The following is an 18,994-nucleotide window of genomic DNA, read 5'->3' on the forward strand; positions in this document are numbered from 1 at the left end:
AGACTTGAACTTAGTACAAATGAGAATTAGACTTAAATTACTAAGCTAATTTTCATTTCCGATTTTAAACAAAACTTAAATACCTGCCTCCAGAAATAAGATATAATGATGTTTAATACCAGCAGCCTGTTCTGTCCTGCCATGAGCAGTTCATATACATCCTTCCTTCCTTCCTTCCTTTTTTTTTTCTTATTTTGTACAATACTGAATAAAAGGCACAAATATCTGCTTGTCCCTCCGATAAGAATTTTAAAGTTCAGTTAAAATATTTCACATGAGTTGACACCACAGTGGTTTGGTTGCATGTACATTAGAAATAATCTCTAATCAAGTAAAATGCTGATGCTTAATTCTTTTGTTATCTTTATAGGAATAGTTCTCTAATATTATTTTGATTTATTATAATTCTTATGATTATCCTGGACTGAGTAATTTAAATATGGAAAGCCCTATACTTACCAGCTGGACCTAATTTGCAAGTGAAAATATAGCCATTGTTCACGCAAATAGTGGGTATATTCTCATTTAGAGGCCAAAAGGCTCTTCAGTATCCCACTCTATCTATTTATTGATATGGAGCTGGAAGTCTCTCCTAGTGTGCTGAGCAGGTCATATTATTTTCTGTAATGATTTTCTTTTTGAAGCTTTTAACTTAGTGTTTTATGGGATAAAAAAAATTTTAAGAATTCCGTAAATTTCAAATTGATAATTGAGGAATGTAAACAAGAATCCTCACTGAAAGTATTCTATAAGTGAAATGTGGCAAGTAGATAAAATTAAAAGGAAATCCACTCTTCATTTTTTTCATCGTAAATAGTCCTTGAGGTATGTATTTTCCACAGGGCTGTATTTGTGGGGTTTTTGTTTTTTGAGTGGTTTTTTTGTTTTGGTTTGGTTTGGTTTTTTTGGTTTTGTTTTTTGTTGTTGTTGGTTTGGTTTGGGGGTGTTTGTTTTGTTTTGTTTTTTTAGACCTAAGACAGTATAGCATGTATCAGTACCAAAAATTTGTTCTCATGACCTCTGACAAAATGGAGCAAAACTAACAGGTCTAACAGGTCTAGAGGACTGATTTAATCTTGAAAAAAAAAAAAAAGTATACTTTTAAAGTCATCATTCCTAAGAATAATTACTATGTGTGTGTCTGAAGAATGGCTGTTTAAACTAGGAAAACCGTATAGATACAAATGGTACCTAATTTGCAAGTGAAAATATAATTGTTTATGCAGATGTGAGTTCATTCTCATTTAGGGGCAGTAGGTTTATTCATTGCCTTCCCCACCACCACCACCACCACCAAAAAATACAGCTCTAGACATATAATCACTATGCAAATCTTGTCAGCATGTTTATACTGGAAACAAATGTAGCCAATTATAGAAAAATAGGTGGAGCTGTTTTAAGCATTCATTAAATCTCTCAGGCCAAGGGGGTAAATTAAACTTTATAAGGCTGCTGTAAAAATAACCATTTTAGAATTTAAATATGGTTGTATAATTTAGTGGTTGTTACCAGATTCAATTTTAACACCAAAATTTAATTTCAAAAAAATACTCCAAATGAAGCCTTGCATTTGGGGACCTGTGACTGTGCCCAGCACACAGCATTTAAAAATTAGGACTTCAGCATGTCCCATTTCATGCTGAATCAAGAGTGGCCTTTTGAATTTCCAAAAAGAATCCCATGGTTTGACCAGTCTTGAATAAATATAGTGGTGGGGTGTGTTAAAGCCCCTGTAGGTGAACTCTTGTCAGCATCATCCACAGGGTAAAAAGCATGATCCCTCCTACAATGGTCTGCATGATCGCAGCCAAGAAGCCAGCTTTCTACAACCTATTTTCTCACTTTTAATGATGTATCTTGGAGAAAGAACTAAAGTAGTAGAATATGAATGTTAAAATGTCATTTGAAAAGTTAAAGCATCAGTGCAGGGCAGATTTCCATGAAGAATGACTAGCACAGCTAGCTATGTAAAAAGCAGTCATCAAAAGCCAGGCTTCTGAAAGGGGATGGAAAAGATACAGTTGTGTGTCAGACACTGTGCTGGGCCTCGTAGTGGCAGAGTTGATGGTGGCTTTCAGCTATGTGATCTAAAGAACCCGAGATTCCTTTTAGTCAAAAAGCAGAATGAAATTATGCACATACTCTTTTGTTCCAATTATATTTTGTTAGTTTCCTTTCTTTATGCTACATGTGGTCTTCATAGCCTCTTTGAAAATGTGTATACCCGTGGGAAAGATGGTACCTTAAATGATAGTCACATTATGATCAGGTATATGAACGTTTCCTCTGGGAGAGAAAGGTCTTTGCAGGACAGGAGGGGAAAATATGCCAGGAAATCAGCCAAATGGGGAGCCAACCAGATACAAGCTGGATTTCCCCTACTTTACAAAGGTGCTATACAGTCAGTTAAAGAGAGGCCCAACTTTGAATTACTACGCTGTGGTGAAGAGTGGGAAAGTTGGAGAGTTTTGATGTAGGTCCTTGTCCCAAAGCAGGCCTGGCATTTTTTTTTAAAAAGAGGCTTGCAGCTCAGCTGAGAAGTGTTAAGGTAAAGAAAGGTCAGCAGGTTAGAGAGGCCAGTGCAACAGGGCTTGTTAGGAGTAATCAAAGACCTACTTAGGGAAGCAGCAGGAAGCAGAGTTGGGATTTCCACTTCCACCCTAGGGAAGTTATAGGGGCCATCTGGCCAGAGAGAAGTTGGCTTAAGTCTGAAAAGGTTTAAAATCCAGTTTAAAATGCTGATTAGAAAAATCCCACAATGAGCAGTTTGATCTTTTTTTTCCCTTTCTCACATATGGGACAAGGTGATTGTGCCCGAATAATTCAGCATTATTGGAGCACCTGGCAGGCTCAGTAGAGCATGCAACTCTTGATCCTCAGGGGTTGTAAGTCTGAGCACCACATTGGGTGTAGAAATTACTTTAAAATAAAATCTTTAAAAAAAAAAAAGTAGTTCAGCATTATTTTTAAGGAGTTAATGTATAGACAGATAACTTCGATAAGTTCTTTTGTCTCACCTCTTTTCTTTCCTCCTTCCTGTGTTTTAAAACACAACCCCACCTCCCACCATCAGATCAGTGGTTTGTATTTTCTTCTGCACAGATTGATCTCTCTAGGGAAAATAAGGACAATACAGACTGACCAAACTGTTGTCAAGAATTGTTGCTCTAAGCGATTAAGAGGGAAACCACTTTGCATTGATGCATTGTTTTAATATATAGGCCAGCACTGTACACTTAGCCCAAAGTTTTTTATCATGAGTTATTCTTTTGGGGCAATGATTTCACAGTAATCTTTGTTATAGTGTTCTCTTACATTAATGTGTTTACTTCTTTTGAAAATATATTTCCTCCAGAAATGGGAAAGACTTGCAGGAAAGAAAACATTAGAACAGCCCCTATTGAAGATGAAAGTATGATTAAGATATTGAAAAGCAATTTAATGTGTAAGAACAATCTGGTACATCAGACAGGTTATTGCCAAAAGTACATCTTTATGCATAGTTAGCCTTGCCACTAGGGTGGCAGGGTGGGTGTGATAAAGGAAGCAAAGTTGGACAGGAATAGAAGGTTTTGAAAGAGGGACCTTGCATGACCAAGTTTGTGCCTTTTAAGACTAAAGTTTAGTTCATCTGAGAGTGGAGAGACTGAAGACAGACGTTCAAAAACGTATTTTGATGGTCCAGGTAAGAGATGACAGACACCATGAAGAGGAAGAGGAGGGCAAGGGCCAAGAGATATTTGGGAATCAGAATCCCCAGGACTTGGTTTCCTAGCGTCACTAGTGACTGTGTGAACTTGGCTATGCCTGTTCTCCCATAGATTTCTCAGCCAATCTTGGTGAACAAGAAGGATGCATTCTAAGACCAGGGAATAGTATTTAGTCAGTTTATGGTAGCCAGTGGGTTACCAGAAAAATGGAAAATAATTTACCACTTATATTAAAATTTGTCTGGACATGGTTCTTTACCTATATTAGAAGGATACAGTAAGAGTTTGAGTCCTAGAAATAGACCTGCTCACTTGGCTGAAGCAGAAGTAGGGAGAACACATTGCCCAAGGGGTTAAAACAACAACAGGTTCAAGTTCAGGCAAGATGTCAATAAAACAGGAAACTACTGAATACAGACTAAATATAAAAATCTTTATGAATTATAAGAATTGAAACCAACAAGGACTAAAAAAAAGGAGATAAGCTTGAAGAAAGCAAGAGAACAATTTTAAGAAATAGATCACATTGTCTGCTTTAGACTCAAAGCAGAGATAACTAAATATTAAACCACAAAAAAATGACACCAAGGCAGCCCAAATGTTAACTGTCTCAAGTCAGCAGCTTGAAGAGCCACTGATCCTGTAAGTGTAAAAATGTCATTTAGGCTTAAGCATGAAGAGGAAGATGCTAGGAACTTGATACTATCTACAAACTAAATTTTGTCCTGATCACCGGTTGTGAGCACCCATTAATTCACTTGTTAAATATTATTGACTGGTCATCTGCAGTGCACCAGACACTGCTGGTTTTGTGGTAGAAGACTGAGAAAGAAATACTGCCTACCCTCACCGGCGGGGGGAAGGGGGATGGTGGTTAATGGTTGTGTCCTAACTTTAGCAGAGAATTCAACAACATCCCTTTTGGAGGAGAGGATAAGAGCAGCCTCAGCCCAAATCAAAGCCTACACCCTCAGTGTCATTCCTCAGCAGGGACAGCATCCATATGGCTGCCTCAACTACAGATTTCCAGCATTCGAAGGCAAACAGGATGATCTGGTAAACTGAAACCTGAGATTCTTGTCCAGATTCTTGTCTCTGTCTCTGAGCTGGGTTATTGATATCCCTGGACTCAAGTCCAGATTCCCAGATGCAGTGGAGACTGTGGACATGTGTGATAGTATCTAGGGCATGATTGCTGTACTCACACTCACTCTGAAAGCCATCTCCTGTCCCACTCTTAGCTACTGAATAGGGTAAAGAGAATAGACTATTTGAGGGAAAAATTGATCAATTAGAATACTTGTTTGTAGTCAGTGGACTACATTTAGGACTGTGGAATAAAAATATATCTTTTTATCTTGAAGAAAAGGTGTGCATTGCATACAAGTTTCATTAGGTTATTGTCATTTTTACCTCCATCAGGGTTAGAAGTACAAGACGGGATCAAGATAATCTCCAGTCTCTCACAGCCAGAGACCATGAGAAAAATACTCTAAAATAATTTGTTTTCCATGCTTGGCAGGAAAGAATATATATTTTTGAATAACTGGATACCTGGGTGGGGCAGGGGGCACCTGGATGGCTTAGTCAGTTGAGCATCCAGCTGTTGGTTTCAGCTCATGTCATGATCTCAGGGTCCTGGGATCAAGCCCCATATCAGGCACCCCACTCAGCAAGGAGTCTGTTTGCCTCCCTCTCCCTCTGCCCCATCCCCCCATACCTGGTACATATAGGCCAATAAGCTATTCTCTCATCAAAATCTACCATCCTCAATAATAACACATGTTGATGATGATGTGGAGAATTGGAACCCTGACACATGGCGGGTAGGGATGTACAGTGATGCAGTCTCTTTGGATAGACTTTGGCAGTTCCTATAATGGTTACGCATAGGGTTACCATCTGACCAAGCTGTTCCACACCTAGGTATATACCAAGAGGAATGAAAAGATGTTCAAGCAAAACTTGTGTACAGATATTCCTAGTAGAATTATTTATAATAGCCAAAAGTGCAAATAGCCCACATGTCCATCAACTACTGAATGGATAAATATACTGTGGTCTATTCATACAATAGAATATTATGTGACAAAAAAAATGGATGAGGTCTGATGCATGCTACAACATGGATGAACCTTGAAAATGTTATGTCTTGTGAAAGAAGCCAATGACAAAAGATCCCATGTGTATGATTCCATTTCTATGAAATGCCCAGAACAGACAAATACATACAGACAGAAAGTAGATGACTGGATACCAAGGGCTAGAAGATTTCTGGAGATGAGGAATGGCCGCCAGTGGGCACAAAGCTTCTTTTTGGGGTGATGAAAATAATTCTAATATGGATTGTGGTAATAGTTGCATAACTGTGAATGTCCTAAAAACCATTGAAGTGTACACTTTAATTGGTTAAACTATATGAATTATATCTAAGTGAAGCTGCTTTTTTAAAAAAACCCAGCTTTAACATCTTGGCATCTTTGACTCTTTCCTGCCTGCCGCAGCAACAGCTCTTTACAGTGGTATTTTGGGGAAAGCAATGTGTGAATCTCTGGTGTCTTAAACAAGTCCTCTACTGTAAGAGTATTTTCTTGGAGTTCATTAGAAATTATTGCTTAACTAAGCCTGGAATTGTAACCCGATAGTATCTCAGTAGGAATGCACCATCTGTGCCGTTCTTTCGAGGAGTCTAGTCTAATAGAACGCTTTATATTTCAAAACACACATTGATTTAATGTACATAGCACTGCTATGTAGACTTATAGGATGAGGTTTTAAATTTTTAAAGATATTTTATCAACAGTATACATTAGATTATAGCCGGTGTATTTTGTATTGTTTATTGAGCAGTCTCAATTCAGTAGGTATTAATATGGAATGGTTTAAATTTTCTCCCGTCACTGCCTTAGGCCCTGTTTTGTTGAATCTTGCTTTTCTATTCCTTGATAATATTTAGCAGATCTCATAGCATCCAGGTCACTTTCAGTTATTAGAAAGTGAATCTGGTCCATTTTTAAACTGCCCTCTCATACCTGATTGAGATTTAATTTCCTCCTCCATTCCCATCAGGGTGGATGGAACATGGTCTGGTTCTCAGACACTGCCTTCTCCTCCCTTTTCAGGCCTAACTCCTAAGCAGTCGGGGGCTAGGTTATGAATGAGAACAGTCTCCCTTTACCTAATTTCCCGTGGTAATTATTTTCCCAGCTTCTTTGGCAAGCTCCATCTTGCCATCCATGCCTTCTGGGAGACAGGTGTCAAAATGCTGCTTCACTTGGGTAATTTGGAGAGCTCACTGCCCAGTTCCCTGATGTGGAAGAACCAGCCCTGGCTCAGCCTCCTAAGAACCCCGTCTCCTGTGGTGTCCAGTAAATATTTAACAACTGGCTCGGGGTGGGAGTCGTGATGGTACGTGGCATGTGTATATGCACATACATAAGTTTATTATACATTTATTGATGTAAAGAATGTGTAGTATACAATTTACAAATAAGAAAATATACAATACTTCTTAATGTAAATTTCATGTAGTCATTTGATTTTCCTAGAAGTGATTCAGTGATTTTTACCAAAATCTATAGCCTTCCTGTAGTTGCAACTGACAAATGAGTGTAGTTCTAACTTGAATGTTGGATGATATTTTCATTTAAGAACTAAGACAGAAATGAATTAAAGAAGGATGTTGGAATTTCACTTGTTAGTGTCCTGAGCAACTTCTTTAGCAACTTCCTAATTCTTTGATAGATTCAAATACCGGAAGAATATATCCTCCAGTTTTCATGCTATTCACAATGAAAGGACTCTAGAAATACTACACTTTTAGGTTTAATCTGCATTATTAGCATTTTATCCATCACTTCCCTAGCTTTCCTAGCTCCAGACAATCAACAAAATAATAAATAATAATAAACCCAAGTCCTAAATTGTAGCACTTGCCAATTTCAGGCTCCATGCATGGCCTTAAACTGAATGCATAACTGGGACAAGATGCACGATAGCACATTGGTTTTTTGCACCATACGGATAGAGTAGGCATAAAAAAAAATTACGAGAATAATAATCATAGCAGTAAAATAATTAAGAAATGATGAGTTTTAAGTATTACCCTTGTTTGTAAATAATTTATTTAATCGCAACTTTATTTTTTTTTTAAGATTTTATTTATTTATTTGACAGAGAGACAGCCAGCGAGAGAGGGAACACAAGCTGGGGGAGTGGGAGAGGAAGAAGCAGAATCCCAGTGGAGCAGGGAGCCCGATGCGGGGCTCGATCCCAGGACCCAGGGATCACACCCTGAGCCCAAGGCAGACACTTAACGACTGAGCCACCCAGGCGCCCCTAATTGTAACTTTAATTTTTAATAATGGCTGTGTTTAAATTCCTAAAAATCTAAAAATTGGTTGCAAGCTGGTTCCAGAATACCACTGCCTCTCTCACCTAGCATTCTCCTAAGAGCCTCTTAGTTACTGGGGTCCCCTCCTTTGGGGAGCTGCCTTCTTAATAGGACCCTGATGAGATACCAGGGATAGTATAGACCACTTCCTTGGTGCTCCCTCTCTCTAATCAAATAGTCAAGGGGCAAATCAGCTCATACTTGGTTTAAATCTCTGGCCAGGGATGATACTCCAGTCTGCTCTTGCAGACACCCCAGTCTTTACTTGGTGGATCTTTTGTTACCCTCCTTGCATGGCATGAGAGGAAAAAGTCATCCTCTTCCCCTTTTTGTGGTGCTGAGGAGGAGGGAGACAGAGAAGCTCCACTACCACACACCACACTCCCAAGGTGGTAGCTCGGTAGTCCCACAAACCTTCTTTCTCTCCTTTCCCATATTTTATGATCGATATCTGGGGTTGTCAGAGCCAGATCATCTTCTCTTATTAAGTCCTATGGAAGGTATTGATGGTCTCTTTAGAATTTGAGATACTCAGTACCTCTTTTAGCATCACTAGTTATTAATTCTGGAGTAACAGCGTATCTTGCTAGACTTGTATGCAGTTTTGTTTAGCATTTTCAAATTTAAATCTAGTTTGGTAATATCCGCCATTTGGTTTAAATCACAGACATGATAATTTTCCTCCTAAATCACTTTGAGTCACACACACACACACACACACACACACACACACACACGACGCATGTGTGTGTATGTTCTCAGGGAACTTAACAATCTTTCCGGTTTAGGCTAAGCCTATAATTAATAGTCTGGTTCCCCCACATTCCAGAATACAAAAACCATAACTCTGTCCTACTCACTTGATTTTTAATTAGTAGACCCAGAGGAATTCAGATATTCCTAAATCTGGATAACATTCTTCAAAAGAAACATACGATTCTTATAGCCGTGGGGTGGAATAGCTTTAAATGCTCTGAGTCTTAAGCTCATCAAGATTAGTATTCTTTAAATAAAATTTTAGTGAGGAAAAAAAATGGGAAAGGGTAAGAATTTACCCTACCAGATATCAAAACATAGTATAAAACTATAGTGAGAAAAGCAGGAGGAACAAATAAAGCAAAAGACAAATTAATGTATTAACATCAGTACAGAATCCAGTCCAGATATGTATAGGAATTTTGTGTATGATAAAGCTAGCATTGCACATCAAAGTTACTATATGTAATTATAGGGGAATCCTTCTAAAATACTGGAGTGAATGAAGAGGGCCTTTGTACATAAGCATAACATCAAATCAGAAGATATTAAGGAAAGATTGACTTATAAAAAATTTTAAACCTACGTATGGCAAGGGGCATTATAAACTAAGTTAAAGGACAAATGATACACTAAGAGAAAGTATTTCCTCCACACATAATGGGTAAATAGTGTTATTCGTAGAGGTGCACTGAATTTATTTTGGCTGAATACTGAACAGCCAGTGTTAAAATCAATGAGCAGCCTAAGGCAAGGCTGATTATTCCTATTATAAAATGATCCTCTTAGATACAACCGTAAATAGGAAATTTTATTTTAAGAATGTAAGTAATATTATAATTTTTTTAAAAAATTCAAATGTTTACAGTTTGTCATTATGACGTAGTAGTATGATTTTTCAGCACTGCCAGCTGCTAGATGGCTCTTCTGTACATTTGCAATACTTAAATAGATTTTTCACTTGATGAAAAGCATGAATTGGGAGGGGAGGCTTACTTATGCCAGTGCAGGTTACCTTTAATGGAGATTTTGCTGTCGGATCAGTGAACTTTCCTTTCCCTCTAACACTTACAAAAAGGTAAAGACTTAAGCTTCTCAGCTCCCAGACTTGAAGATTTGGCTGGTGGTGGTGGTGTGTGTACTGAAGTGCTCCCATGAACTGAAGCTGTGTGCAGTGCTTAAAGAAAACACTTCCTAAGTATTTAAGAAACAAACATAAGGTTTTTTTCCCTCACGTTTTAATTTCTAATGTTTTTACATTTGCTTGCTGCTTCCCACAGTCACTGGATATGCTGCTTTCCCAGCAGCCATTGCTTGTTACCTTTCCCATCGGTGTTAGTTTACGCAGCAATGTAAAGACCCATTTTGTTCCAGCAGCTTTTTCACATATGGTAACTGCTCTTCCATGTCATTTTGAACATTTGTTTGGATACCTGAGAAAGCGGTTCCAAATTATTCCCTTGTACGTCATAGTGTTTATCTTTGGCTGAAAGAGATTTTCAGTCCCAAGTGACATTCATAATGCTTACCAATACTTCTAAAGCCAGTATTCAGATAGTAGCATTGAGTACACATGATGGTAGCATGCCTATTAAATATGACGGCCACTTACATGATCTTTGATCTCCACAAGTTCAGAAAAGCTGGAAATGACATCAAAGGAGGCATGTCTGTTCAGTCTTCCAAAGACTAAAGCAGATTTTGGCTGAATACTGAGGCCAAAGCTAAATTTCAATGCATGCTTGATATTTACAATGTATAAAGTGCTCCTTCATATTAGGAGGGAAAAAAATGGACAAAAGACATAAAAAAACAAATCACAGAAAAAGAAATATAAATAGTTAACAAATAGGAGAAAATATTAAACCTTAGTAAGGCATCAAGTTAAATGCAGTTTCAACAATGACAGATTTTTTTTTTTTGTTAAGCTAACAAAAAAAATTAAAAAGTTAGGTAATGCAGTGTTGCTGAGAATGCTTAGAAACAGAGTAAATTGTACATCCTTTGAGTGACGGCAGTTCAGCAGTATTTACCAAAGTTTAAAATATGTGTTCTCTGGTCCAGCACTCTTACCTAGAGGAATCTACCCTCCAGAAGTACTTTGCCGTGTGCTCAAAGATTTATACAAGACTGTAATGCTAGTTGTAATAACAAAAAATCAGATCAAATTTACGTGTGCATCAGGAGAGGAATGGCAGACTGCTGAATAACCACAAAGGAATGCCCTGTGATTATTAAAAATAATGAGCCTAGGTCTATTTGTACTGCCTTAGAAATGCAACTGGATTGTATTGTTATAGAAGAAAATGCAAGTTGCTGAATGTTTTTTATGTGATTCCCATTTGATTTAAACATATAAAGAAAAAAATAAGGAGGGATGCGTATCAAACCGTTAACAGTGGTTACCTTGAGATAGAAGAGGTATTGGGATGGAGGAAATTAGAGGGAAGAAGGTAATGTTTTTTACATCATACATACTTCTTTATTATTTGAATTTATTATAATGAGCATCTGTTACTTTTTCATTTTATAAAAGATTTAAAGAAAACTAAGCTAGACCAAACCACCAACGAAAAATTCCACGAAAGACAAAAATGGGCTGCTTCACATCATTACAAGGCAGACCCGCGAAAAGCCTCCAGTGACCTGATGGGTGGCTAAAAGAATAATGTTAATCACAGGTATAATGGAACAGCTGGCAAAGCAGTCATTTATAGCCTTGAAGAATCCAAGAAATGGCAAAGTGCAAAGCACAAATTTCAAGAATAAAATAATTTAGGGGCGCCTGGGTGGCACAGTGGTTAAGCATCTGCCTTCGGCTCAGGGCGTGATCCCGGCATTATGGGATCGAGCCCCACATCAGGCTCCTCCGCTATGAGCCTGCTTCTTCCTCTCCCACTCCCCCTGCTTGTGTTCCCTCTCTCGCTGGCTGTCTCTATATAGCTCTGTCGAATAAATAAATAAAATCTTTTAAAAAAAGAATAAAATAATTTAATAAATAACAGGAGAAAAGTGAAAGAAAGCTGTCAAAATCACTACCAGGTCCCTTTCTATGACATGCTGATAATTCATGTCTAGAGAAGAAACTTCTGTGATGAACCAACTTACAATGCTAGTGCTACACAGGGACACATGCCATATGGAGTCGCTGCTATTTATGGTTGCTATTTTGTGTGTGTTCCTTCCTTACTTGTCTTATGTTCTTCTATCTCTACTTAAATCCTTGCAGTAAACGGAGTTAACAAGAGGGAAACAGAGTGGCAGGCAGAGTCCCATGAGGCACCATTTTGTTTAGCACTGGTTCTCCAGTACCTAGAACAGAGTACAGACTCAGTAAATATTTGTCGAATGAATGTGTAGGCTCCAGTCCAGTGGGAAATACAGATAAGTAAACAGACAACTAAAAGGCAGTATTCTCAGTGCAATGATAGAGGTAGGAACAGACAAAACAGAAATGGGACGCATAAGACTGCTAGGAAGCTCCTAGAAGACATCCCCAAGGATGTCGTGCTTGAGCTAAATGTTGAGAAGTGAGTAGAAGCCTTCAAGCAAAGGAAGCAGGAGGAGTACAAGTGCAGACCTATGAAAGAGCAGGGCTTATTGAAGAAGCTGCAAGGTTTTTTTTCTGGCTGCAAGCATGGGGACAGGAGGCTAGAAAGATTAGGCCTAAATCAAGGATCTTGGGAGCCATGCTAAGGATTTCTGGATTTTACCTGAGAGAATGTCTTCACAAAGACAATCAGATTTATATTTTAAAAATATGATGCATAAGAACACTTAGTTGCCAGTCTTTATTTTGAAAATAATAGCAGCAATGTTGTATGGTACATTACAAGAATTAATTCGTTTAATTCTCACAGAATTTTAGGGAGTAGTTATTGTCTCCATTTTATAGTTGAGGAAACTGAGGCACAGAGAAGTTAAGTAATTTGCCCAAGGTGACTCAGTAACTGGTAGAACTGAGGTACACACCCATGCAGTCTGTATCCAAAGCCCATGCCCTTGTCCTATTCTGTACAGTTTTTTGATTGTGGTTTTTTTTAAGAATATATATGCTTTCTTAAGAAAAGGTAATCCAGGGATGTCTGGGTGGCTCAGTCAGTTAAGCATCTGCCTTTGGCTCAGGTCATGATCCCAGGGTCAAGCCCCATGTAGGGCTTCCCACTGAGCAGGTCGTCTTCTTCTCCCTCTCCCTCTGTCCCTCCCTCTGTTTGTGCTTTCTCTCTTACTCGTTCTTTCTCAAATAAATAAATAAAAATCTTTTTTTAAAAAAAAGGGAATCCATTTTTTTCCATGTAATTTTTCCTGTATCACCTACCAACCAAGATAGAAGTTCTTTGACCTTGCAAATAGAATCACCCAGTAGTTCAGTAGTTTGCCTGTCATTTCCACTCCCTTCTTGCCATACAGCTGCTGCTTATCCCCTTGAGTATTGATTCCTGTCTCCCCCGTTTTCTGGGCAAGCTTTAAGCCATTTGGCTTCCAGGGTACCCAGTGTAGCCCCCGCCTGGAGAGAAGCAAGCCTGGAGATGAAGTTATAGGAGTTGTCTGAGCCTTTCTCTCCCAGAATCAAAGGTGCACAGACCACAGATCTCACAAAATGGGAGAGCAGAGTATTCATTATGCTCACCTTTCACTCACTTGCAAATCATGGTGGTTATTCAGTCAACAAGCACTTAGTACTAACAGCTTCTCTTTGCACCTGGAACTGTGTAGGGAGGCAGAGATGAGACGGAGGTAGAGAGGAGGGAAGAGGTAGGTGTGCTGCCCCTTGTCAGTGGTCTTTCAGTCTTACCCTTTCATTCAGGCTAGTATTTCATAGCTAGTATTGTGTCAACAAAATGAAGGCATTTTTATGAACCAGGTGAGGTGATGTGGTTTAGAGGTGTAGCTAATGAAGAACATTATATACCAACTCTCCTATCCATGATTTTCCATTGCCCATGCCGTAAATCCTGTTCCTCAGCCTCGAGGAACCTCTATTACATGCAGCATTGGTATTCAGGAGAATGAAGTGCTTAAAATCATCTAACCCTATGCTGTAAGCATAAACATGCTCTTCTTTTCAAAAATTCAAATAATTGCTGTGAACAAGGCAAAAAATGTAGAAGACTTAAATTTCAATTTACTTATCCACTGATAAATATTGTGGGTTTTCTTTAGTAAAGAGAAGGAAGACTGTTAGAGGATAATATCAAAGATCGATGAAGAGTTGAGAAAGTAGAAACCCAAAGTGATGGGAATTTTTTCCTTCTCTTTTAGAAAGAAATTGTTAGAGACTTAAGTAAGCAAGTAATTTATGTTTAGATACTCTTATTACATCCCTGGCATAACTGTATCCATGAAATATGAAACCTGTGCAAGGAGATTCTTCTTTACTTAGATTCGTAATTATAAATGCACTACAAAAAGAGTGTCTTGTTCCGTTAAATTCACTGTGATAGTCATTGTATAGTTTTGGTTTGGGTTTTTTTTAATGGTTTTTTGCTTTCCTTTTTTTTTTTAAGATTGATTGATTTTAGAGAGAGAGAGCACAACTCGGGGGGGGGGGCAGAAGGAGAGAGAGAAACCTCAAGCAGACTCCCTGCTGAGCACAGAGCCCAATGCAGGGCTTGATCCTAGGACCCCAAGATCAGGATCTGAGCAGAAATCAAGAGCCGCCCACTCAACAGACTGAGCCACCCAGGCGCCCCTATATTATATAGTTTTGATTCACTAATCTACAGTCTTAGCTTTCTTTTTTTTTTTTAAGGATTTTATTTGTTTATTCTACAGAGATAGAGACAGCCAGCAAGAGAGGGAACACTGGCAGGGGGAGTGGGAGAGGAAGAAGCAGGCTCACAGCGGAGGAGCCTGATGTGGGGCTCGATCATAACGCCGGGATCACGCCCTGAGCCGAAGGCAGACGCTTAACCACCGTGCCACCCAGGCGCCCCTACAGTCTCAGCTTTCTACTCAGCACAACATTTTAGCACTGAGAACTACTTGGTTAATAATATGTGATTTTTAAATTCCTTCATTTTATACTTTTATGTTACTCATTTATACTTTTAAAAAATTTCAGATTTACATAAATTTGTGAAAGTCTGTGCATGGTAATATTCCTCACAGCATTGTTATAAAGCCAAAAATTGGAACGAACCCAAATGTTTCTAAACAAGTAGTTGGTTATTCAGGTGAATACTAAAAATGATGAAGTAGATTTGTAATTATTGCTATATAAAAGTTACTTACCATATAGTGAGTTTTTAACATTTCAAAAGCAGACTATAAATTAATCTTTTTTTTAATGGTGTGTTTAGAGAAGAGGTCCCGGAAGGTATAAGGCAAATGTTAGCAGTAGTTCTCTCTGAGTAAATTTACAGATGGTCTTCACTTACAGTTTTCTGTCTTGTGTATTATTTGAGGCAGTTTTTATTGTTAATATTGCTTTTATACTTAGCATGTATGATTTTACAGGTAGAAAAATGTTCTTTTTAAACTCAAACTTGAAAAGGTAAAAGGAACTCTGAAAGAAATCTAATCTAAATTGTTTAAGCGTACAAAAAAAAATTTTGCACAATGCATGTTAATTTTATCAGTGCTCTAACTTTTGTTTTGAGGTTTTCCCCCCTTCTTCCCTTACTAAAATAATATTAACACTTGATTGTAACACATTTTCTGACCCATACCTTCCTGTTCCCCATCCTTCATCTGTCCCCTTCTTCCTCCTTTGAGCTGAAATGACAGACCTCTCTTCTTCCCCATCTGCCCACGCTGTGAGGATATGATTTGAGGCAGAGCATGAACATCACTGGTCATTCTGACATTAAGCCTGTCCTTTACCTCGATCAGTGAGTTAGAAAGCACAGATGGATCTTTAGTGCATTTCACTAATAGAGATTCTGTTCAATTAAACACCTGTCTTGAGTGACGTAGACTGCAGCTCTTGAGGATACCTATGTTTTACTCAAACTTTTGCATTCTAGACTGCCAGAAATTGGAATAAGATGATTTTTTTTTTCAAGGGTGGAGAAATGTGACTCAGACCTCTCTTTGGCCCTTTAGACTCTAAAGTCATTACTTAATCTGAACTGGAAGACCACATTTTTTTAAACTATCTTAGCCAGTTTCCAGGCATTTGGTATTACTAGTTTACATCTTCTTGAACGTGGTTGGTTTATGTGATGGTCTCAGGTTCAGCATTTGGGCGAGTGAAGGAGAATCACAGAGTAGGCAGAGATGCAGAAGGTCTGGACAAACCCACATACTGGGTAGTCTGTCTAAATTGTTTATGATATAAGTGAGTATAATAAACTGACCTCTCCCTAGAATAAATGTAACAAGCTTAGCACAAGTCCAAGAAAACATAAGCAAGGTTTGGTAAAATGTAAGCAGTGTCTTTTTAGAGAGCGGGCTTGGAAAGTCTTCAGCAGCAGCCTTGGTAGATCATTAAAAGGTGGTGTTTCCGTTGCATCTCTAATACTGAGAAGGTGTGACCATGAGTATCTTTCAAGGTTAGAATCTCATCTTCCCACGTTATAGGTTGTGTTAGACCACAGGCACACTTCTTTACTTTTTTCATCTTTAACTTTTTTTTTTTTTATCTTTAACATACTGTTTGCTAATTTTGGTTCCTTCTTATCCACTAGCTCTAATACACTCAAATTCTCAACACCAAAAACAGAGGAAATAAAAATCAGGGAAGGAGTGAAATTAGAGAATGAAGGGAAAGGGAGGGGGTGCATTCTGGGACCTAAAAAAACTAAAAAAAAACTAAAAAAAAAAAAAAAAAAACCTTTATTTTTAATTGCTCTGATTTTTTTTCAGTCCTGTGTGGGTGGAAAGCAATCTCCCAAGCAGGGCGTGGTGGGCTCCAGGCTCAGAGCGTGGCTCCACCGCTTACTCTGTCTTGGGCAGGTGACTTACTACCCCCCTAGTGTTCCAGTTTCCTGATGTGTCAGTTCCACGGAGTTTTATGGAGTTAGTATGTTAAAGTTTCAGGATGTGAGTATTAGCTATTATTTAATATCTACAGGTTTCAGGATGTGAGTATTAGCTATTATTTAATATCTACAGGTATTTCCAAGTTTGGAGGAAGAAGTAGACCATCTTCCCCTGTGTCAGTAAGGCTGCTGCTTGATGGTGTTCAGCTGAGGCTCTTGAAGCTCCGCCAGTGTAGGCAGTGAGGGGTGGGAGTGCCACCACTGCCACCACCTAGGGTCTAAGCCCCAGGGTAAAGAAGTTGGCCAGGCCATCAGAACCACTTCCCAAAGAGTTCTCAGTGAAACAGCTACCTGAAAACAAGGGGAGGGAGGTGCCGTGGGAACAGGGAGAGAGAGTAAGACCGGTCAAGAAATGACAAGAGCCATCGGTAAAAGTACAAGTAGATGACTCTTTTGGCAGCTGGTGTGAAATGTGATGTGTCGCTGGCAGGTCATTTACAAGTCTTTGCTAAAGTGACATTGTTCCAGCTTAGAGCAGCAGTTTCCTACCACCTCTGCAACTACTCCTTGATCTAGGGCTAGCTTTCTAGACACTCCTTTGCCCCAGCTTTGAAAGAGGAAGTGCTGCTGGTATTTACTGACTCCTGACTCTGCTTCCCTTCCAGCTGACCCTCTGGTGGGCAGCATTGCCACACAGTACATGACCAACAGAGCAGAGCACGACCGGATGGCCAGACAGTGGACCAAGCGGTATGCCACATAGGGGCCTGCTGCTTGCTGCCCCCGCCGGACCTGTGCAAGCACATTCACCAAGTGCATCAATAGCCCTACCCACCCCTCCGGACCTCGGTTCTTATTTTCTTATTTTTATTAAATTTTGAACCTTTTTCTGATGGTATGTCATCCATTCCCCACTCCCTTCTCCCTCCCTCCTTTTCCTCCTTTTCCTTCTCTCTTCCCTCCACCCCCCCACCTTCTCAATTTTTCCCTTTTTTGATTTCTATTAACTTGAAAGATTTGGGGTTTTTTTTCCCACCTCAACATGGATGGGAACTTTTGTTTTCAGTGCAAACAATGTTGGATCTGTAATAGTAAGAGCTTTCTTACAAAGCTTTGTATTACTGTGTGGTTTTGTTTTTTGTTGTTGTTTGTTTTATTTTGATTTTTTTTCCTTTTATGTGATCTTTGGGAAAACACGAATTCAGAATTATATCTCATTTCTACTTAAATGTAGTGCTTAGGGTTAATTTTTTGTACTGAAGTCTTTATTGGTGGGTGCATGCTACTGGGAACAAGTTTTTTGTACAAAAGCTTCAATCAGAATCACTGTGCATTACTGAGACTCTGTTTATCACTAGCCTTCTGTCCCCCACACAGAGGACTGTTGGATTGAACAAAATAATATGTATTTTGATTTACTTAAAGTGCTTGTAAATTTCTTAGGGACCTGCCACTTTGACTGTGGATCAGTTGATGTACACTTGTATTATTAAAGCACTCAATAAATCACTGTGGCTGATAAATGCACTTCTGGTAACCCAGTATTTGCTTTGTATAACCTGGTGACCAGCATAGCCCTACGTGCAGCAAGGCTTGTCTAACTCAATTACAGATTCAAGTGTATTTTTCATCTGAAACCTCTAATATTTCTTTGTAGCTAAGTTGCTTAACATGTGGAATTTCTCCAGCTGTCAATAACCTGATGATTTTATACTTGTTTCATATCATTGTCACTTTACATATTAGCTGGACATCCTTTCTCATAGACATCCTTTCTGTTACAACCTTCTCTATTCAACAATTAAAATATGAGACTCCAAAAATAGCTTCCAGTGAAAGTCAAGTTTGAGCTGAGCACTGAGTTTGACCACTTTTGAATTTATTTCTCTCCTTTTTTCCTTTTAAGATTGTTATAGTGATTACCCTTGAGTTTTGGTTTTGGGTTTTTTCCATGATTTTGGTGGAAGAAGTAAACTCAATTGCATCAATCATGGTCAACACATTCACTGACAAGGGTATGTATATCTGGCTTTAACCTTCAGACTATTTTAAGTATGTTTTGTTTTTTCTCCATAATTTTAGTGGAAGAATAAACTCATCTATATCACTCATGGTCAACACATTTAGTGACAAGGGTATGTCTGTCTGGCTTTGACCTTCAGACTATTTTAGTTATGCAGCTATAGAAGGCAAAGGAATCTTGTATATGG

The 18,994-nt window shown here is 38.7% G+C and overlaps 1 protein-coding gene across 2 annotated transcripts in view; it reads left to right on the forward strand.

The window, feature by feature from the left end:
• The window catches only part of UBE2E2 (ubiquitin conjugating enzyme E2 E2), a 377,176-nt gene extending 358,865 nt beyond the window's left edge, over positions 1 to 18,311 (forward strand). For both annotated transcript variants that reach the window (XM_034662067.1, XM_011229536.2), the window contains one exon: positions 17,450 to 18,311. In XM_034662067.1, the coding sequence (XP_034517958.1) occupies positions 17,450 to 17,547 (98 nt within the window). In that variant the 3' untranslated portion in view covers positions 17,548 to 18,311. The remainder of the gene's footprint in view (positions 1 to 17,449) is intronic.
• The last annotated feature ends 683 nt before the right edge of the window (positions 18,312 to 18,994 follow it).

The sequence above is a fragment of the Ailuropoda melanoleuca genome, chromosome 6 (genome assembly GCF_002007445.2).
Source record: "Ailuropoda melanoleuca isolate Jingjing chromosome 6, ASM200744v2, whole genome shotgun sequence".
In the NCBI taxonomy this organism is placed as follows: domain Eukaryota; kingdom Metazoa; phylum Chordata; class Mammalia; order Carnivora; family Ursidae; genus Ailuropoda; species Ailuropoda melanoleuca.